Genomic DNA, 23,536 nt, shown 5'->3' on the forward strand with positions numbered 1-23,536 from the left:
TACATAAAAGTTTGGTGGTTATTTGTAAAAAAACAAATACGCGGTGTTTATTTGTAAAAACACGTGGTTATTTGTTATTTTTCCTAAAAAATAATCAACCAAAACCGTGTTGTATTCCCAAAATACATTCATTTGGAGAGAAATCTAGGTTTTAGAGGAAGACCAAAAGTGACCGGAGACCAGAACTGAAAGGCGACCGGCACCAGAAGAGGAAACCGGCGAGCAGTGCTACTTTAAGGTTTGCGGCAGATTTAATTCCATTCATTCATTTGGAGATTATTAATTTAGATTTTCAATTCCATTCATGTCAAAATGTCGGAGATTAAGAATAAGCAATTACATAGCTACCTCTCTGATGATTTAATAATTGAAGAAATACTTACAAGATTACCCATTAAATCCATTCTTCGATTTAAGTCGGTTTCGAAACAATGGTATTCTACTCTTTCTTCTTCCGATTTCGCCAATGCCCACCTTATCAAATCCCCCTTTTCTCACCCTTCTGCTCCTGTAGACACCTTGCTTATAGAAAATGATAAGAATTATAACATTTTCTCTTATGATGATGATGATCAAATTTCTGGTAATTTTGAAGATAATTTGGTTAAGCTAGACGTCGACTTTGGTGTCGGAAAAGGTCATCTTACGCTTACAGGTTGCTGCAATGGGTTGGTTTGTTTAACGGTAGCTTCGAATGAATACTTCATTATATGGAACCCAGCTACCCGTAAGCTGCACAAATATCCGTCACATGGGTATTTTAAGTGTCCTGATGAAGCTAATCATGTTAGTATAACTTGTGGATTTGGATATGCATCCTCTGTTGATGACTATAAATTTGTTGGAATATTGTCAGTAGTTCAAGGAAACACAAAAAGTACTATCATTCATATCTTCTCTTTGAGGGAAAATAGGTGGAGAAAAATTGATCATTTTCACGATCATCTCGTTCCTTTTAGGCCAGGACTGCTTGTTAGTGACAAATTATATTGGAAAGCTTATAGTAAACAAGCTGGTTATTTACTTGTTAGCTTTGATTTAGCGGTGGAGAGGTTTGACGTAATTAACATCGACTGGGACGAGTTCGACTTCTTAGCAGTTATGGGAGGCTGTTTGAGCAAGTGCAACTTTAGTGAGACATTTACGGGTGATAAATTACTGCACATTATGGAACCTCCGGTAATAGTGAAATCTATTGTTTTACCCAAGGCGTTGAAACTAGACTGGTTAACTCAAATGATCGGGTTTACCAAGACTGACAAGTTTTTTGTAACGGGGTCATTTAGTGATGAGACAAGAGATTTCGTACATAGAAGAACACTGGGAATAGTTGACACATGTACGAAACCTATGCAATACAGAGTGCTTTTGAGGTTCAATAAGTTTAGTAAGATTGTCAGATATGTTCCAAGCCTTGTTTCGCCCTTTCCTATTGAAAAGCCTTCAGAGGCATAGATTAAATACATTGTTCCCTTGCTCCTTGTCTTGTTTGAAGTCCATGAAGCTAAATCACTTGTAGTATTCTTAGTGGTCTCTAGTAAGGTTGTTTAACCATAATATATCGGCAGACCAAGCAAAGTATGAGTATTATCAGATCTAGCGTACATCAGGATTTGGCAAGTGTTTTGTCATCTTAAAGGATTCAATGCTAGCACACATGGATCCAAATTCTTTGATTAAACATTGAACTAATATATTATATTCTCTTCCTTTAACTTCGGAACACGCTGATAAAGGTTGCGTAGCGGATCACCCTTCCAAGTTTGATTTCAAAAAAGTTGAAACTTTGTCTTGAAATGTTAAGTGACCTCTATTGACCAATTTAGTTTATGGACTCAAGTTTATTTCTGGTCTTGGTTGTGTTAGTCTATAGCACTTGGTTGTTTGAATTTGAAAATAGTTGGAGTACTTGGTGCTTATGTTGTTTGAAGAGTCTGTTAATATTGCAAGATATGTTCCTAGCATGGTTTCGTCTATTTCCCGTTGAGTAGTTTGTCTATGGCATGTACAGTGTTCATTGTGCTACGGTTAACCTTTATTTATCTTTAACCCGTTAAGGAGTTGTCTTAGACTCTTTAGTTAGTCTCTTATAAGGCCGTTTTAAGCTATTATTGTGTAAAACAGATACACAACCATGAAAACTATAACTATTTTTGTTTAACTGGTTTTATTTTGAAAAAACCGATTAAATAAAACTTGTGTAACGGCGTAATGCGGTCTTGCACAAGAGTTTGTGTAAAGCTTAGGCATAGATGTGATACTATTAGATATTTCCATATCTGCTTAGGCATAGATGTTATCTGCCCCGGTCGTTGCTGTGAGTTTGTCAAACTGTGTGTATATGAAGAATGCAGTTGGTCTTTGGTGGTGGCTGTCATTCATTGATGTCTGATGACAAGGATTGATGTAAGTCGATTAAGATTGTAGCCAATGTTCAACTAAGCACCCACACCAATTGGATCAGGATGGCTCTTTTACGCATGTGCAGTGAATTATTAGATGGCTCATACTTTCGGTATTTGGTGATCTTGGATGCAAGAAGATAGGTTATTTTATTTAGCTTTCGTGTTTGCTCTTTGATGTGACCTCTGTTTGAAATGTTATGCAACATAAAATGATGGGACATGCAATTCTAGTTACGCGAATACAGGAGAAATGTTGTTGCACATATTTGAGTCTGAGTCTCCTGAGGTAATAGTGAAATCCATTGGTGTACCAGAGGGTTTGAGAATAGGCATGGCCTCTCAAATGATCGGGTTTACTAGGACCAACAAGTTTTTTGTCACAGGGCCGATTCAGAGTGTAGAAGGTTGGGGATAGTCGACACAGCTACAAAACCTATGCAATACACAACGCTTTTCAGGTTTGATGAGATGATTAATATTGCAAGATATGTTCCAAGCCTAGTTTCACCTTTTCCCATTGAGGAGCTCTCGAGGGCATAGATGCACTACGTTTTTCCTACGCTCATTGGCTTGTCTGACGACATTGTATGCTTTTCTTAAATTTAAATCGTATGTAGTATTCTAACTGACATTGCATGCGCCTTGACTGTGAATGTGTGTTTGTTTGGAATGTGTTGCTTATGTTCTACTGTCATCTCTGTCAACACTGAATGTAAATGGGGAGTGTATTTTATTAATTTTGTCCATTTCCCATAAGACCACTTTACTTGTCGTGTCTTATACTGCTGCATCGAGTCATCAACTGTTCTACCAGACTTTCGGGTTTGCTTTTACATGGCTGCCAGTCATCGAGGCAAATGCCCCAATGATGGTGATGAACTCTATGGTGGGTATTTGCACCTTGACTTTCTAAATTTCAGGTGAGCAGCGAGCAGTCCTTGTTAAATTAAGTTCATCCCGTGAACTTTGTTTGAAATGTTATGTGACCTTTACTAGTCAATGATATGAGTTGGTTTATGAATGGTTTAGGTGAGTTAGTTTATAGCACAAGCTTTTTTTTTTTTTTTTTTTTTTGAAAGGATGAGATAGGTTGGTCCTAACCCTAGAACGTAGTTTTCTTACCTAATCAAAAAAAAAAAAATAGCACAAGCTTGTTAATTATGCAATATCGGAGCTGATACTAAGACCATTAGATTGTGTAGCTTATGAATCATGATGTCCTTTGATGTACTGATGTAGTTGATGGTTGTTATTGCTTATAAATGATGAAACGTTTGTAATTTCATTCCATTTTGCTGCCCTGTTTGTTTGATTGTGATGAACGACATTCAGCATGATCTCGTATTTTGATGCTTATTTAAAGCGTTTTGACGCACTAAATTACCCTTTTGTATTGCGTGCATTTAGGTATGCGGCCTCTTTTGTATTGATGATTGTAAATGTATTCGAATTTTGAGACTGCTTTCAGCAAATTGATTTTGATCTTGATGTGTCCTTCCTTATGGACAAATAGTTCTTATTACTGAAATGTTATCTTGGGGTGGTTATAATACTGAACAAGCTGGCTACGTAATTGTTAGATTAGGGGTTTGAGAAGTTTAACATAATTAAGTTCAACTTGGTGCTCTTCGTCAACTTAGAAGTCGTAGGAGGGTGTTTGAGCAAGTCCAACACGGATAGCACAGATATGGGGATCATGTGAGTAATGCACATTCGGGAATTTACCACAATCTATGATGGAGAAATCTACTGCTTAACCAAAAGAGATGAGATTAGTCATTAGACAGGTTTTTTGTGGCAGGGAGGCAGCTTTGGTGTAGAATGCCGTGGTTGGTTACACAGGTATGGTACCTATTCAATACACAACGCTTTTGGAAGTTGTTCAATGAGCCGATTAATTTTGTAACATATGTTCCCAGCCTAGCCTCGCCTTTTTCCCATTTAGGAGTCGTCATAGGCACACAGACGGTGCATTATGTATAATTGACACTGTATGAACTATGAAGTCCATTATATACATGACCTTGTCACAAATGAGCTTGTTAGTACTATTATCTTATTATTTCTAAAAAAAAAAAATACTATGAAATGTTCACAAAGTATACTGGCAACAAATACCAGTAAAGGAATGACAACCGTCGTAGAGAGTAAAAAACAAGAGATGGAAAGTCAAAGCAAGGATGAGAAAGATCTAATACAGCAATTTGAGCGAAGAGAGCTGCCACATGATTTGATAATTGAGATGATATTAACAAGATTGCCTATCAAATCCATTCTTCGGTTCAAGTCCGTTTCCAAACTCTGGTATTCTACTCTCTGTTCTTCTCTTTTCGCTTTTGCCCACCTGAAGTTCCCCAACCCTTCACCCACAGAATCTTTGCTCATTCGAAATGGCAAAAGATTCCAGATTATGTCTTATGAAAATGGTGAAATTGACTTGGTCAACGTGGAGGTTGACTTTGATGTAGGTGATGAGAATATGGATTTGGTGGGCACTTGTAATGGGTTGGTTTGTTTAGGATCATCTTCTGGTCGTTTGTCCATTATCTGGAATCCAATAACCCGGAAATTTCACAAATACTGGGACTTTGAAATCTCTAACTCGTTTACCAGCCGATGTTTGGTCTACTGGGGATTTGGATATGTCTCTATTGTTGATGACTACAAAATTGTTCGGGTATGTAAGAATATGGACAATGATTCTTTAACAGTTCACGTCTGCTCAATTAGATTAGATACATGGAGAATAATAAAAAACGATGCTTATGATGATACGTCTCATTTGAGGAATCCAGTGTTCATACGTATATCAGGGGCGTTGGTTAACGAGACATTATATTGGGGGTTACCAGGGACAAATTTTTCCTTCAATTTAGCGTCTGAGAAGCTGGAAGCGTTTCCTTACCTCGAGACGAGCCCATCATTGTCATATGTTACCACCAGTGATGACGAGTATGTCGATAAGTTGTTATTTGTCGTAAATGGATGCTTATCTATGTATGGTACTCTTGTTAAAGGTGGTGATATTATAACTTTTATGAATATTTTAACTATTATGAAGAGTCCAGAGGTGATTGAACAAATGATTGTTCCTAAGGATTTAGCGAAGTCTATGCATCATGGCGGAAATTTAATCGGATTCACCCGAAGTGACAAGATCTTTACACAATATATGGCATGTTTAGGGGTTATTGATCTAACGCGGCAGCCTTTGAATATCACACCATTGATGGACCTTGAAAGAAGCGGGAAAAGTGAGATTGTTAATTATTGTGCGAGTCTTATTCCACCTAATATATCCGTGTTATAAGGATGCTCAAGGATGAGGAATTGAGGATTCGAACATCTAACCTTTTGTTTTCTTTTGTGTTTGGCACTATACCTGTTTTCTAATTTCTATGTAACTTCTTATTGTTTGTTTTGCTGTATCATGGTTTTGTTTTACACTAACATTATTGTGAATATTTTGTTTGAATTACGCGTATTTATACTGTTGTCATCCCATTTTTACACATAACCTTACCCGAGTGGCGAGTTGCCACTCGTGATAGTTATGGATAACTGACATTATGATTTTGGCCTTGTCATTGTTAGCTCTTGATTTGCAATAGGTCTCCCTTGTGATGGGTCAAGTATCACCCACTTGGATAGATAAGACAAAAGTAAGAGTGCCCAGGAAATCACAAATGACTTGTCTTTATCTCTCTACGTGGTTTTTATTTGACCCGTTACAAGCTTGTGACGGATATTGTCTGTCACAAAGGAGAATTTGTGCTTGATTTGGGGCTAGAGATGTTTGACGAAATAAAGTTCAGCTTGTACCCCTTGGAGACTGGAGTTGTTAAATTTATTGGAGGATGCTTGAAAAATGAGGGTTATCCTAGAAATTGATAGATCATAGAGGGCGTTACATCGTAATACCTTTTCGATTTTATTCTTCTTTGACGATTAAAATTTATTTTCTTGTAGGAAAATGAGTTAGCGTTGCCGGATGACGCCCAATTTCGAAGTCACTCTCTCACATATAATAAGTGGGGACTCCAATAATAGGACCATTTTATGAATAAGACTAGCCCATTTATAAAAGGCTCAACTAAAATAATTAATATATTTGTATAAAAATATTTTATTTTAATAACCTAATACCTATTATATTTTGATAACTTGCACATTTAAATATGTCCGGGTTCATCCTAAGATATTGAGTTATCAAAATAAAATTAAAATGCAAATATAATTAACTATTAAGTATGGGCTATTCTCTTATTGGGTCAGTCTTATGCTATAGGACGGTCCTATAGAAGAGTTGCTGAATTGGATTAACATTGAACTAGGTTTAAACCCGTGAAAATTCACGGGATTGCTTTAAAATTTTTAATATTAACAACTATATGGAAAATTTACTCCTTACTTAACAACTCATTTTATATAATTATAACACTTTGTTAATGGTCATGGTAATGTCAATACGTAATGACGATAAACATAGTTATATATGTTCGAAAATGAAAGAAAAAATTAGATTTTATTATTTTGTTATTGTTAATCATATTAAAATAATAATTATGTTTTTTTTATTATTGGGAAATCCTATTAATAGGATCGTACGACAAATAAACCTATCATCATTAAGTAAATCTCTACATGCCCTGAAAATCATTTTGAAGTTGGGTGTATAAATAATGAGTTCATTGACTCAAAATTGCTAATTATAAATTGGGAGTGACTGTAGTCCGGAAATTAGAAACTTAATTCCATTTAAACTGCTCATTTTTAAATAAAGCTAATATTTAATAAAATTATAACATATTCAAATTTATCAATCTTTTTCACGAATTGATCTTTTTAATAATATTGACAAATATGGTTACTATAGTATGCATAAAATTTTCTAACATTTTGGGAAAACATTTTACCCATTTTATGTGAAAAATATTTTAATTTATTTCCTAAAAGAATAGCCAATATATATTTTTGAATTCAGCGAATCAATAATAAAATCCTTATTTTAGTTGTTTTAGTAGTGTGAACATTTAAATTTGAATTTTCGAAATAAAATAGGAAATAGCATGGAAATTCTATTTTTATAATAGGTAACTTTTAATTACTCTTTAGATTTTTTTTTTCCTTATATAACTGTTTTCTCAATAACTGACATGTCAACTTTTGATGAAAATTTATGATGCCACATCAGCAACTTGGCTATTGCATTAAAGAAATACATATGATGATATGATATGATGATATATGATATGATATGATCGAGCCAAGATTGAAGCGAATTAAATACAGTAAAAATATTCTTATAACCCAATTTATTACTCCCAACTCAAAAAAAATTATTCTTTCTACACTAATATTAGCCTACTCTTATTGTCAAAATAAAATAAAATATTAGCCTACTCGATCCGTAACAGACAAGATATAGCACAAGCCTATTTACGATTAAACCAATATAAAGCGATTGAAATCGAACTAAATTCAAAACAGAAATCAACTAAAATAATACCGACCAAATTTAACCCAATCTAAAACTAGAATCGTTTGAGCCCATTTCGTGGGTCTATCTTAGCCTCTTAGGCCTTGCAAAATCAACTCGACCCGATTGACCCGACCCTATAAGGTTGACCCGAGACCCGAGACCCGAAATTGAACTGAACTGCCGCACCCGAATGACACACGAAGCCCGAATTAACCCGACCCGAAAATGACCCGAGCTGTCATGGACCCGTAACAGACCCGACCCGAAATGCCCGACCCGAAACCACTCAACCTGAAAATGACCCGAGAAAATATAACTCTAATTGGCCTCAAAAGACTTGAAATGCCTTTTCTCTCTTAATCATTGACCTGAATATGATCTAACCCAAAATAACCCGCCCCGCCTGACCCGAAACAGACCCGATCAACAAACCTGGAATCCAAAATGACCTGGCCCGGCTCGAGCTAACTCGAAAATTTGAGAAACCCGAAATGGCCCGATCCGAAGTGGACCCGAACCCGATTTGAGAAACGTTCAGTTAAACACTCATATTGTTCCTTCCGTCACTCCAATTGAAACACTCGGCACATATTCAAGTGGGAGCCTTCTGCTAATTCCAGGTTTGCATCCTATTGATTGATTTTAGGGTTCCATGCTTTACTCATACATTGATTTATTTGGGGGAAATTTTCAATTTTGTGTTTCGTAAATCGTAATCCATTGTAATTACATCATAGTTCTTCAATGACAAAGAGTAAGAAGAAGCATGTGATTCCGCAACAAACCTACCTCTCTGATGATCTTATAATTGAAGAAATACTTACAAGATTGCCCATTATATCCGTTCTTCGATTTAAATCAGTTTCGAAACAATGGTATTCTACTCTTTCTTCTCCCAATTTTGCGAATGCCCACCTTAAGAAATCCCCCTTTTCTCACCCTTCTGCTCCTGTTAACACCCTGCTTGTCCATTACCGTAATGAAAATTACCTTTTTTCCTTTGATGATGATGATGATCAAGTTTCGGGTAATTTCAAAGATAATTTGGTTAAACTAGAAGTCGACTTTGGCGTGGAACAATATCTGAGGCTTACAGGATTCTGCAATGGGTTAATTTGTTTAACTGAACGTTTTGGTAAATCCTTCGTTTTATGGAATCCGGCAACCCGTAACTTGCACAAATATGAGTCAGATGGATATTTGAAGAGTTTTGATGGTCGGAAACGCCCTTGCATATCCTCTGGATTTGGGTATGCATCGTCTGTTGATGACTACAAATATGTTCGAATTTTGACGGAGTATCGGGGTAGTGTAAATATTGTTCATATCTTCTCTCTCAGGGAAAATAAATGGAGAAAAATTGAATTTGGTCATGATCCTCTCGTAATTTATAGACACGCATTGCTTGTTAATGAAAAAATATATTGGGCTGCTAATAGTAGCCAAGCTGGTGATTTAGTTATTAGCTTTGATTTTGGGAATGAGAGGTTTGACATAAGTAAGATCAATTGGGTTGAAACGGAAGTCTTAGGAGTCATGGGAGGGTGTTTGAGCAAGTGCAACTATAGAGGTGACAAGATAATGCATATATTGAAACCTGCTTCAATACTAAAATCTATATGTCTACCAAAGGGGTTGAGGTTAGACAGCTTCTCTGAAATGGTCGGGTTCACAAAGGCTGACAAGTTTTTTGTGACGGGGCCATTAAGTGATGATGGGAGTTCCGGGAGCAGAACACTAGGGTTAGTTGACATGGGTACAAAACCGATGCAATACACAGCACTTTTGAGGTTTGATATGTTGCTTAATATTGCAAGATATTTCCCAAGCCTAGTTTCGCCTTTTCCCATGGTTGAGCCGTTGGAGGCATAGATGCAATCAATTGTATGTTTTTTATAAATTGCTTGTAGAACTCTATGTGACAGTCAGACAGTGTTGTATCCTTAAGAATATTTCCTTATATTTGGTTCCATCTTCATTTACTTGCACTAGGTCTCTAGTAAGGCTGTGTAACTATTTTTTATCTCCGGACCAACAAAAAATGAATTTTTGCTCTAGTTTAGGCCTTTGTCCTTGGCTGGTGGGACTCATCATGATCACTAAATGTTTCATCATTTTGTTCGATCTGGAGCTAGCACACATGGGCCATGGCACATGAATCCGAATGCATCAATTGACATTGAACTAATATGTAATGTACTGTTCCTATAACTTTGGACGACCGAGCTGATAAAGGTTGTAGTGAGCTATGTTTGAAGCACGATCTCACATTGTTTGTTATTGCTTTTCATCAATCGGCTTTAGGAGTCAAGGAGAAGGACAAGCGGATCATGACTGCAAATTGTGTAGTTTTTGGGTTTCAAATTGTGTGGGATTAATGGTTGTTTAGATGCTTGGAATGTGGATGTGAATGGGGTTATGGAAATTTGGATGTTGAAAGAGCATGGCCGCATGGGAGTATTGGGTGAAGTTGTTTAAGTTTGATATTGTTCCGGGTTTGTGTAGTTTTTGTGAATGGATTGAGAGTGGGAAGGTTTTACTGCAGACAAATGATAGAAGTATTTTGCTAGCTGACCCTAATCAAAGCCCGGTAAAATATAAGTCCGTTGGTGAAAGATTTGGGTGATATTGAGACAGTGGGTTTCGTTCGGAGTGCTGTTTCTCCCTTACTTTGAATGTAAAGCAGAAGTTACGGCTATGATATAAGTAAATTCGTGATAGTTGTGTGGATTTTTATTTCCGCAAATGGTATGGGATAGATGCATCAATCACTTCCTAGAGCATGTTGTAAACCTGTAAGCATTTGTATATTCCACTCAGTTTCAACTTTCAATTATCCATCCCCTCCCCTGTAACAAGCAGAAAGAAAAACTTAATAGAAAGCAATAAATCTTGTGTGAGAACGTCTTATATGTGACAATGACCCAAATCCGTGTAATGATTGTCTCATTTGGGTTAATGACTTGGTCTCACGTGTAGATTGTCTCATATAAGTTTTTGTGGATAGAAAACGTGTAATGAAAATCTTGTTGTTGCTGTATGGAATCAATGAGCAAGGATTTTTTTGCATATGCTCTTAAAGTACTAAGTTTCTACATTTGATTTGTTAATGCAACAACTAGTTCTGCGATTATAGCTCAGTCTTTGTCAGTCAACATCTTGAATGTTCGCATTTTGCAGCATGCATTTCATATGAAACAGTTGTTGTCTTTATATTGATCTGCTGATCTCACGTGATCTGCTTGACAATATATTTTTGCTTTCAACTGGTTTGTTTTTTCTGGCATGCTTGTTACTTATATCAGTAATGTATTTTCTGTCATTTTTTGCTATGTGGTTTTTACATTATTTTATACGGATAGAAATCATGATTTAAAATGGATCAAATACTATACTCCGTATGTGATAATATTTTGAAATGATTTCGTGAAACTATCTTTTCACGATGAAATGTTTTTAGATTTTATGGTTTCTTATTAGTCTGCTATACTTGCTAGTTGCTACTGGTATCCTTGCTTGTTGACTTCTTGCTGGATTTGTTTATTTTGCTTCCTGTTGCTAAAGGGTCTGTGACATATCGACGCCCTCTTGAGTCTTGGTATTTCATAACTTTGGATCAGACATTACATGTCCCTTGAAAATCTTTGTGACATTACATGTCCTTTGAAAATTGACAGGGAGCTAAACTATGAGCTTATATCTGCATGACACGCTGTTTGGTCGGGTCTTCTGAAAGTTTGAGGTATGTTTTCTCATTGTTCTTTAATAACAATTGTTTGTTCAAAATGTAATTGATTAGTTGATCTTAGAGGCAAATTATCCATGATGAATAGTGAAATGTGGGTAGATAGTGGGTCCTCTATATTGTTTTAAAGACTTTTTACGAGTATGAGCATTAGACTACGAATAACATGAAAACGAAAGAGCTTGAACTGAGTCTTAAAAAGAAAATATCATAGGTTATTCTAATTTACACAGTAAGTAATTTACTGATGCAAAGTCAAGTTTTTACCCATGGCCAACATATTGCATTAGATACGTGACCTTCAGTGGCGGTGTCAGGATTACGCATTACGCATAGAGAGGACTACAATACTTACTGTAGTTCTGTCGCTCCGCCTCTAATGACCTTGTCAAAAGTCAAAGCTTATTGTCCTATATTATAAGGTTATCATCTTCTACAATATTAATATATATAAAATTTAAAGTAATGCCAACAATAAAGAATAAAGTATAAACTAACAAAAAGAAGTGAAGGAATATCATTTGGGAAAAATTTGTAACAGAGATGGAAAGTCAAAGCAAGGATGATAAAGATCCAATACAGCAAACAGATCAAAGAGAGCTGCCACATGGTTTAATATCTGAGATGATATTAACAAGATTGCCTATCAAATCCATTCTTCGGTTCAAGTCCGTTTCCAAACTCTGGTATTCTACTCTCTCTTCTTCTCGTTTCGCGTTTGCCCAATTACAATTTCCCAACCCTTTATCCATAGAATCCTTGATCATTCGAAATGGCAACAAATTCCAGATTTTGTCTTACGAAAATGGCAAAATTGACTTAGTCAACGGGGAGGTTGACTTTGATGTAGGTGATGAGAATGTGGTCCTGGTCGGAAGTTGTAATGGGCTGGTTGGTTTAGGATCAACTTCTGGTTGTTTGTTCATTATATGGAATCCAATAACCGGCGAATTTGACAAATACTTGGACTCGGAAATCTCCGACTTCACTACCGAAGGGTGTATGGTCACTTGGGGATTTGGGTATGTTTGTGCTGTTGATGACTATAAGATTGTCAGGCTATGCAAAAAAGTGTTTAAGGATTCGATAAGGGTTCACGTTTACTCGACAAGGTTTGATAAAATGCAAAGAATCGACGACAACAATACTTCTGATAATTTCTTTGGTTTGAGAATAGCAGAGCGCTTACGCAAACCAGGGGTATTGGTTAATGAGACTTTGTATTGGATGGGCGGCATGCCAAACATGCTTGATGGGTTACTAAGGAAAATTATTTCCTTTGATTTAGCATCTGACACACTTGACACATTTCCTCACCTTGAGGTGAGCACACCGTCTTTGCTATATGGTTCAGATAACGATGAATGTTTTGATAAGTTACTATGTGTTGTAAATGGACGTTTATCCAAGTACGGTAGACGTCTCACAAGTGGCGAGGATGTCATAACGGTGTTGAAAAGTCCGGGAGTGAAAGAAGAAATTGTTCTTTCTAAGGTTTTGGCTAGTTGGATGCATTACGAAAACTTAATTGGCTCCGTTGGAGGTGACAAGATCTTTACACAATATTATGATAATTATGCTCTACATTTAGGAGTTTTCGATATAACTTCGCAGCCTTGGAATTATACGTCGTTGATGAACCTTGATAGAGGGCCCAAATTTGAGACTGTTAGTTATTGTGCAAGTCTGATTTCAATTAACTCTCATGTTACAGAGTCGTCCGAGATCACTTCATCCCTTAACCATGAGGTCAGGGGTACGATCCTTGTCCATTGGAATGGAGCAAACTCTTCGGCCAGCCGTTTACCTCTTCCTGAGAGCACTCACGACAAGGGGATTATACACTGTTGTCGATGGTGGACACCCTGTTTTACATCAAAAAGAAAAACAGAGTCGCCCGAGACGCACAAGTAGGGGCGAGGCCACTAATGCCTTCGGCGTCGCAGCCGCTACACCAAAGGCGAAAAATTCGGTTAGAATTTTGTGATTTGCTACACCAAAATTTACCACTTTCACACTAATTATCTACACACTTTACCTTGAGTATATATTTTGCTACACCGAAATCAAAATCCTGGACTCGCCACTGCGCACAAGGGTGAGGATTCCAATATCTAACTTTTACTTTTTGTATGTTTAGCTATACCATGGTTTTGGTTTATACTGTCATACTACTCAATCCGCTCTAACTCAACACGTTCTTTACGTTAGTGTTCTCTTATGAGAAATAGTTTAATAAAACGTAAAAAAATCTGTTGAGTAGGAGAGTCCAAATGTGAGATTGTTAGTTATTGTGCATTTCTGCAAGTCTTATTTTATTTAATGCTCATATTACAAGGCCGCCCGAGAGTGAGGATTCGAACTTCTAACTTTTACTTCCTTTTGCATTTTTTGGTTTAGCGATCACTATGTTTTTTTTTTTTTTTTTTTTTTTGACGAGGAGGTTGAATCCCCCCGGGCCCATGCATTCCCGCACCACCACATGGACCATGTAAGCCACCCGAAAGGGGTGTGTTAATCAGTGTTTGTTCATAATTCCGTCCCAGATTTTCGTGAAATAGTCAGTTTTTCGTTCCGGATTTTTAATTTTTTTTTCATTTGTAGGATTAGTATCTGAAAATATTTGTAATTTACAAGAATAGCAGTAGCCGACTTGGTTGGACTGAAGAAGATGAAACAGAATGGCAAAAGGATGCAATTGAACAACTCATAGATGCGAAGGCGAAGATGGAAAATGGTTTTATGAGTGCCGTTACTAGTAGGTCCTTTATCATTGATCGGTTTCAAAAAGTTGTAGGCGAAAATGAAGTGTTGAGGTCCTTTATCATTGATCGGTTTCAAAAAGTTGTAGGCGAAAATGAAGTGTTGAAACTAAGGAACATGAGTTGGTTGAACAAGATAATTTCCGTAGAAGCGTAGAACAATTTAATTGGGTGGTAATTCTATGTTATGCACTTTTATTTGGATGCTTATGCTTGTGCATATTAATAATTAAGGCATTCATTTAGGTAGCATGAAGATGAAGTTGTAATGTTCTAAGACGATAGATGTTGTCAAGTTTGTAATAATGTTCTAAGACGATGTTGTCATGTATGAATTTCGAGGCTATGTGAATGATATGTAATTATATAATGCTCATTTCAACGAATATAGTAACAAACAAACTGCTTAACGTTCAATCACATTTCGTAACATTCAAACACATAAATCGAAATTATTAAAGAGTTTTACAAATCACCACCAACTCACCAAGTACGTCTTATAAGTCTTACAAATGACCAACTAGCCTAAGTACCGATAAATTTGTTAATCCAAAGATGGTTGGCTCCCAGTTTGGCTCAAAATGGTTTGATCATGTGTTGTCTTTACCTACGCCGCATCACTTATTATCCTCTTGAAGCACTTTTGAATGTAAGGCATGAACTTGTTCTTCTACTTGAAATCAAGTCTTTGTCATCATAATCTACTTAACACGAAATCTTCTGTAAGCTGTTTTAACAATTGATTATTACTCCGCATAAGATTGTCTTCTATACCGCGCCTTCTTGATGTTCGACTAGTTCATTTAAGAAGTCTTCGTTGGTTGTGATTAATGTACCAGTCGATATGGTCGTAGTATCTTATTATGTTCAGATGCATACATAGTTTTTCCTTATGTTATACCGACACTTATATAGTCGTGTGATACTCGGACAATTGATCAGCGTGATTAGTATTAAATTATCATGTTATTACAAAATAATTACAATTTAAAATTCAAAATTGCTTGATAGATAGTTGACATTTTCAATATTCAACCAACAAAAAATTGAAACAATTTCAATTGCAAGACAGAGGAAAAAAATAGAGATGGAATTTCAAAGCAAGGATGAGAAACGTCCAATACAAAAAAGTGAGCTGCTATTTGATGTAATAAATGAGATGATATTAACAAGATTGCCTATCAAATCCGTTGTTCGATTCAAGTATGTTTCTAAACTCTGGTATTCTACTCTCTCGTCTCCTCGTTTTGCTTATGCCCATTTGAAAATGTTCAACCCTTCAACCACACAATCCTTGTTCATTCAATATGTGTTTGAAAACAAATTCAAAATTTTGTCCTATGAAGATGGTGATCAAAGTAGCCAAATGGATAACAAATGTGAAATTGACTGGGTCAACGAGAAGGTTGACTTTGATATAGGGAAAGAGTATGTGTATTTGGTGGGGAGTTGTAATGGTTTGGTTTGTTTAGGATCAACTTCGGGTTGTTTATTCATTATATGGAATCCAATAACTCACGAATTTTTCAAATATCGAGATTCTGAGATCTCTAAGGTTGCTCGCAGGGGCCTTTTGGTCACTTGGGGATTTGGGTATGTTTCTTCTGTTGATGACTACAAAGTTGTTCGGCTATGTAGAGATGGTAGATGTGATTTTATGAGGGTTTATGTCTACTCAACAAGGTTTGGTAAACTGAAAATAATCGACAACAACGATGATTCCCATAATTTCTCTGGTTTGAGGAAAACAAACAACTTGGTTAATCCTGGGGTGTTGGTTAATGAAACTCTATATTGGATGGATAACGCCCCAAAGATCCCATCCTTGATGAATGGGTTGCCAAGGGAAATTCTTTCGTTCGATTTAGCAACCGAGATGTTTGGCACGTTTCCTCATCTCGAGGTAAGCACACCTTTGAGAAATGCTAGAGATAAGGATGCTTTTTCTGATGAGTTGTTATGTGAAGTCAATGGGTGTTTATCCAAGTACGAGAAATCTATGAAAACTGGTAAAGATATTATAACCATGTTAAAAGTCCCGGGGAGACGGAACAAGTCATTTTTCCTTCGTTTTTGGTTGGGGGCTTCCCACAAAATATAATAGGATTCACCAGAAGTAACAAGATCTTTACCGAATGTTATTATAACGATCATCCACCATATACTACATCAGATTTATGTTTGGTGGTTATCGATCTAACTTCCCCGCCTTTAGAGCATATACAATTGATGAACCTCGAGGTATGGGAGTGTAGGCGTATTGTTAAATATTCTGCAAGCCTTATTTCACCTGATGCTCGTGTTAGGAGGACGCCCGAGGACGAATAGTTTGTTGATACTAGCATCCTCACCCTGCTGCTACTGGTGTAATGCTACTGTTGATACAAGGCTTGAGTTACTCCCTCATCAATTGAGCATCCACATCTGAGGAACGTGTCTGGAAGCTTCTGTATGGCTCTTCCATATTAGCAATGACAGAGTATTGACAATCTGTTAGAATAACAGACTGCCATGAGGTTGTTATAGAGTTAGTTACAAATATTCTACTTACTTGTATATAAATACACATATGTACATACTTGTAAGTTAAGCTTTTGATCAATAAAATCAGAATATTATTTACCTTTGTTCATCATTTCAACTGATCAATAGTTTAATTTACCAGAATTCATCATAATCTGAAATTCAACATGGTATCAGAGTCAGGTTTCTTTGTAGTAATTGTTGTATATGTTGATGATCTGTTGGTAACTGAAAATGATCCAATAGAAATACAGAATATCAAGACCCTGCTACACCAAGCATTTATCAACAAAGATTTAGGCCAACTGAGATATTTTCTTGGAATTGAAGTGGCAAGATAAGAATCTGGCATTCTACTGAATCAGAAAAAATACATAGTTGACATTCTCAAAGATTCTAATATGACAAAAGCAAACTCATCGAAGTTTCCTCTTCATACCGGTCTAAGCCTGAGATTTATAGATGGATTATAGGAAGGCTGTTATATCTAACCCTTACCAGACCTAACATCAGTTACAGTGTTCAGCAACGGAGCCAGTTTCTGAGTGAACCAAGACAACCTCACCTCAATGCATCTCTATATTTAATCAGATATTTGAAAGGGGAATTGAATTTTGGGTTGTTCTATTCTACACAAAATGACCTAATTATGCACAGCTATTGTGATGCAGATTGGGGCTATTGTGCTTATACTGGGAGGTTCCTAATAGGATACTGTGTTTCTCTTGAAAAGTCATTAATATCATGGAAAACTAAAAAAACAAGCTACTATCAGCAAATCCTCTGCTAATCTGAGTATAGAAGCATGAGTCAAACAACAAGTGAGATAGTTTGGATTAATGAGTTACTCAAGGAATTACAAATCACATTGTGATAATAATGCTGTACAACATATTGCAGAAAACCCTGTTTTCTATGAGAGAACTAAGCACATCAAGCTAGACTGTCACTATATAAGAGAACAAATTACATCAGGTCTTATCAAATCATCATATGTGCCTATGCGCCGTCGAACAGGGCCCCCAATTTAAGAGGGCCCAATAGTAGTCTGTGATCTTGTTACATATAAATATTAGCGAGATATCATGACATAAAGTTGTTGGTGGCTTGGTGGTAACTAATCCATTTATTGTCTCCAGTGACTCGAGTTTGACTCCTATTAGCTCCCTTTTTTAACTTAAATTTTACATTTATTTAAAATAAATGAAAGGAACAATATCAGGAATCAAACCTGGTTTGTTTGTGAAAATGCAAATACTAACCATAAAGGCATTGTCATACACATGATGAGTAACAAACATTAATGTCCATATCTTTGTGGCTCAAATCAAAATCTTCTTTGATGCGGTGATGTGTTTTTTCATAATTTTTTATTTTTAATTCTTGTAGGTAGTTTTACGGAGTAATTATATTATGGACAATTTTTTGAGTTAGTCTCTCTTTACATGTCATTTTGGTCGGAAGTAATAAAACGAAGTTTGATATTATTTTCTGTCAAATGTGACCATTTTTGAAAAATAAAATACCATAAGCTGTAACACTAACTTGATCATTGTGATTACATTTGACCATAAAATAGTCACAAAACTCCGTCTTATTTATTTCGATTTTAATAGATCGTCAAACAAGAATTTGCGCAATTTGTCTGTTTTTGATAATTTATTTGTCGATCATGTGGTTTAACCATTTACTCTTCAAACAATATTCCAAATATTTTGGTAATGATTAAGGTCCCGATTTAGTTTTTTTCTTTTTTTTTATAATCGTGAAAAATATATATATTCTTTTAGAAAAAAAGTATACGTATTAATAGTCGTATTAGTTAGGGCCCCTTTTCGGGCATTTCGCACAGGGCCGCCGAAATCTCCCAGACGGCCCTGATCTTAATGCCAAGTTGGGTCTTGTTCGCTCCACCTGTGCAATGCTTGATACAAGGCTTGAGTTACTCCCTCATCAATTGAGCATCCACATATGTATTGACAGTCTGTTAGAGTTAGTTACAGATATTTTGCTTACTTATATATAAATACACATGTAAATACTTGTACGTTAAGCTTTTGATTAATAAAATCAGAACCTTATTTACCGTTGCTGTTCATCATTTCAACTGATCAATAATTTACATTTACCAGAATTCATCATAATCTGAAATTCAACATAGTTGAACATCTAAAATTTGTTGTTACTTGGAGAAATTGATTATAGTACATTTTGTATAGATTTTTTTTTTTTTTGAAAATACTACGTTTTAAAATATTTAAGGCACTTTTTATCAAAATTTTATACCAAGAAGATGATAGACTAAAAATAAGAGAAAAGTGTGAAATATAAGGAGAAAGTTATCGTAAACTGACTCAAATAAACCAAATACAACTCAAGCCTTTAAATAGGCATGAATCCTAAACAAACAAGCTCTACAAACTAGGAAGTAGTGGGGAGCAATCCCACGACTTGTATCACAACAACAATCCACTAAATACACAAGTTATTGACCAACTACCCTAGTCTTTAGGAACAACCATCTAAGAATTAGGAAACTAATTTTTGCTAAATATTTTGGATCATGTAATCCAACAGAAGACACCTTTTGAAAATATGAATCATGATAATGTTATTCATTCCTTATGGAAAATTATATTTGGCTACTTATGTTGATTTTGACAATATATATCAATAGTAGCTTTGATTTTGGACTCGCTAAGTTTGAAATACTCCGTAATTGAGTTGAATTTGTACTACTTGAATTGATTTTGTACTGGGAGAATGTTCGAGCAAGTATATAACTACGCGTGGTAGCACAAATACCCGCGACAGGTTCCTGTATGTACTCTTGTATTATTGAATGAATTGTATGTTGTGATGAAAGTAATAATAAAAGGAAAATACATGAGATCTATATTTATAATAGATACAGTATTATTACATTGTGTATTATACGTTTAGACATGTTCTCTAAAATAATCGGGTTTACCAGGACTGACAAGTTCTTTGTGACGGCGTCTTTAATGATCATAAAGTCACATCTTGTATGTACTCGGAAAGGGAAAAAGGCGAGTGGGTCAGTCCGGCAAGAGACAGTTAATATTGCAAGATAAGTTCCAAGCTTAATTCCGTCTCATCCCATTACAGAGTTGGCGGAGGCATAGAGATTAGTATACTACACTGCTCATCTCGAGCAAACGTAAGTTCATTGAGTCTCCGATTACAAGTATTTTGAAAGCCGCACCAAATGTTAAACAAAACGCCTACACAAAATTTTCGGTTAAGAGATACAAATAACCGGAGAGGATACCCCAACTCCCAAGTACTCTAACCTGTCCAATAATGAAAGTTGGGGTGACATACTTGTTGGAAAATAGGGGCTTTTTTTATGGCTTGAGTATTTTTCATTTGTCCCACATCTACCTAGTATAAAAGCTAGGTTTTTTAAAGCTTTTTAACTGGTCCCTTATTTATAGGAGTTTTTTTTTTTTTTTGGTTGTACAGACCCACGTTCTATTGTACTATTTAATTACTTTTCTTGTGCATTTCATAAAAGATGAATAGATGATCAAGTATAATTTCAGTGATAAAACCATGAGTATGTCTCCTGAGAGACGGTCTCTTAATAAGCTTTATTAATAAACCATTGTACAATTTTAAGAAAAAGTGGCACTAAAGGTAATAAAATAGGTACAAATCATGATTAATGATAAAACGGGTACATTTATTATGTAATTAAGTACGAAATTACTATGTCACGATCAACAATAAAAAGGGTACGAAATACAAATAAAAGGGTACGAAAGATTGGTCTCTCAATAACTTAGCGAGAGACCGTCTCTCCCAAGTTTTAGTGTAAAACCATACCTTATAAATTTCCCAAACATTATGTATACATTTGTTGCAATAAATATTTGTAATGTAAAAAAATTACAAAATCTGAATTTGTTAACCTTATCCATTTGTTTGAATGAATAAATAAATAAATGAATAAATGTTTCTAATACAAAAAATTATAAAATTGTAATTTGTTAACATTATAATATCATACTTATACAGCAAAATAATGTACACAAAAAATATACAAGTCATAATCAATCAATACTATATATTAAATCCAGAAACCAAGGGATTTCAATGTAATTAAAGAAAGTTATACAAATTAATTATACTATATAGTTTTAAATCAATAGCACCGTGTGGTAGACCCGATTAAGGGATCTCAATGCAAATATTATATAGTTTGGATTAAAATTAAATTATATAGAAGCTTGGTAATTTTCCTAAACATAGTCAATTTCCTTAAAATAAAATAATTAATTAAAATGGTCAATTTCCTTAAAATAAAATAATTAATTAAGATGGTCAATTTTAAGGAGTCTAAAAGAAAGAAGATGCCTGACAATTTTCCTAAATATTTATAAAATACTAGAAGATGATCAATTTCCTTAAAATTAAATAATTAATTAGTATAAACATGCACACTTATGGTATTAATTATCATCATCATAAAATTATATATTAAATTTAAAATCTATGCAATTTTATTAAACTTTATAGTTTATTAGATGTATAGAGATGTCAATTATTTAACATACAAAAATATAATAAGTAGGTTATAAATAATTCAAGTTAGATTTGATTTAATGCATGTATGTAATATATGTATAAAAATATATAATTCTCTTAAAATTGCATGCCTAAGTAGTAAAAGTAATTTCGTCAGTAAAGAAAAGAATTGTAGTAACATTGGATATAGTTATATGATAGTAAGCACTCATTTGAATAGTAAAAGTAACAATATTATCAACGAGATTAATGAGAGTGGTGGAAACAACAACGGGAGTAGTAAAATAATCAATATTAATGCGGCAATAGTGAAAGTAACAATAATTACTATAGGAGTAGTTAAATTATCAATATTAATGCGGCGAGTGACAAGAATAACAATAATTACGACGGGAGTAGTGAAAGTAACAACGATTACGGGCAAGTAGTGAAATGTTATTACTATTGTTTCGTTAATAAGAGTAAAATATTAATAGCGGGAGTAGTGAATTTGTCTCAAAATTAATTTCATCGTAATTTTAGAATATGTTATAAAAAATATATTAATGATAAATTTATGAGTTATGCAATTTTAAGTAACTTTATTTAATGAAAAAAAAATAATGGTAAGTAGAGGTAGCACGGGCGGCGGGCACCAATACTAGTTAGAATTAAAGTTTGAATCATATAATTATAATTCATAATTCCATAATGTTAAAGAAAAATGCAGAATTTAGCAAAAAAGCTTTTTTCTTTTTCAAATCTTAAAAATATAAATCCTCATAATAAAATAAGTATATTCCAATAATTTATGCAAAAATAATCATAATTTTTTTTTCCATATACAAAAACTAAAAGAAATGTACATTAAATCAGAATTGCAAAACACTCCAAAAAAGCACAACTTTAATAAAAAAATAAACTAAAAGTTTATTATGAGAAAAATTGAAGTTTATTAAGTAAATAATTTAAAAGTTTGTTATAAAATAAATAAAAAAATGCAAAAATATATATGCCAGACAATCTACCACACTGTCAATACTTGAAGGACAAAAATTGATCTTTGAGAAAAACAATTAACTTTTTTTCATTTAGCTGCTCTTCTTGAAACTTTAACCATTATTTAGCCATCAAAAGAGGCATGCAAGCTTCTATTTAAAGAATATTGATGAGTCGGAAAAATATGAAGGTGTGGTGTTTTATTGAGTGTGATGAGAAAGGTGGTGGTGTATTTTTGTATGGAAGGAGGTTGTGGTGGGAGGCCACATAAGTGTTTGTGTTGTTAGTAAAGGGAGGTGGTGGTGAAATATGAAGTTGAAGCGGCAAGGTGATCCAAAAATAGGTTTTAGGTAATGTAATGCAAATATAAGTAGTTAATTAGGTTATTAGCTTGGCTTAAATACAATGTTTCATTTGGGCTTTCTTGCACAAATAAGACATATAGACATCGTAAAATAGTGAATTAGCCCATTTAAATTTGGGTTGAGAATACTACTATTATTAGTTTATTATTATTATTAATTTATTTTAATGCTTCGTATCATTTTAGTGACTTTAAAATTATTTATTTTTGTAGCTGAAAATTAGAAACTGATAAGATAGATGATTATATAAAAAAATGTTTGGCAAATTAACTGAAACGATAACTGATTTTGATAAATGACGTAAAAGGATATGATAATTATTTAATTGTATCTATTTAAAGGGTAAAAACGGAAAATCAAACCACATCGGTTACCGAAATCTCAAATGTTACTCTAGGTAGCATTTCATTTCAAGTAGCTTATTTGGTTAAATGAGCTACTTGCCAAACGCTTACAAAAAAATAAGGTACTGAAATTTTGGTCAAATAAAATACTTTGACCAAATCGTAGAATTGAAATGTCTTATTGAAACGAAGCCTAAGTTAAATACGAGTATGTTTTATGTTTTAACACTTTTATTTAATGAGATTCCAATACATAAAATAACCTTTACCGTAAATTTTTACATCGGTGAGGAATTCTAAAACTATCGTAGAAGATATACAGATGTTTATTATCTCTATTACCTTAAAAACTTTAAAATACTAAACTCTTTGTTAAAATTT

General features: G+C 34.5%; 4 protein-coding genes across 5 annotated transcripts; all 4 read left to right on the top strand.

Moving 5' to 3' along the window:
- The first annotated feature begins 312 nt into the window (after positions 1-312).
- On the top strand, positions 313-1,455 carry LOC141608585 (F-box/kelch-repeat protein At3g23880-like). Its single transcript, XM_074427926.1, has one exon. It carries the CDS (start codon positions 313-315, stop codon positions 1,453-1,455), a length of 1,143 nt encoding a protein of 380 aa, XP_074284027.1.
- Positions 1,456-4,488: 3,033 nt separating this feature from the next.
- LOC141608586 (F-box/kelch-repeat protein At3g23880-like) lies at positions 4,489-5,715 on the top strand. Its single transcript, XM_074427927.1, has one exon. It carries the CDS (start codon positions 4,489-4,491, stop codon positions 5,713-5,715), a length of 1,227 nt encoding a protein of 408 aa, XP_074284028.1.
- Positions 5,716-8,425: 2,710 nt separating this feature from the next.
- Positions 8,426-14,746, top strand: LOC141606433 (uncharacterized). Of its 2 annotated transcripts, XM_074425549.1 has the most exons (5): positions 8,426-10,682; positions 11,565-11,629; positions 12,174-12,318; positions 12,422-13,542; positions 14,275-14,746. In XM_074425549.1, the coding sequence occupies exons 4-5, from the start codon at positions 12,635-12,637 to the stop codon at positions 14,549-14,551; spliced, it is 1,185 nt and encodes a 394-aa protein (XP_074281650.1). In that variant the 5' UTR covers positions 8,426-10,682; positions 11,565-11,629; positions 12,174-12,318; positions 12,422-12,634; the 3' UTR covers positions 14,552-14,746. The 2 variants fall into 2 exon arrangements, 1 of the variants encoding a protein (XP_074281650.1); XR_012526714.1 differs by having other exon boundaries at positions 8,448-10,682; positions 13,347-14,746.
- Positions 14,747-15,481: 735 nt separating this feature from the next.
- On the top strand, positions 15,482-17,258 carry LOC141608587 (F-box/kelch-repeat protein At2g43270-like). Its single transcript, XM_074427928.1, has 2 exons — positions 15,482-16,403; positions 17,095-17,258. The coding sequence occupies exons 1-2, from the start codon at positions 15,482-15,484 to the stop codon at positions 17,256-17,258; spliced, it is 1,086 nt and encodes a 361-aa protein (XP_074284029.1).
- Positions 17,259-23,536: the final 6,278 nt, after the last annotated feature.

This window comes from Silene latifolia, chromosome 10, assembly GCF_048544455.1.
Source record: "Silene latifolia isolate original U9 population chromosome 10, ASM4854445v1, whole genome shotgun sequence".
NCBI lineage: Eukaryota > Viridiplantae > Streptophyta > Magnoliopsida > Caryophyllales > Caryophyllaceae > Silene > Silene latifolia.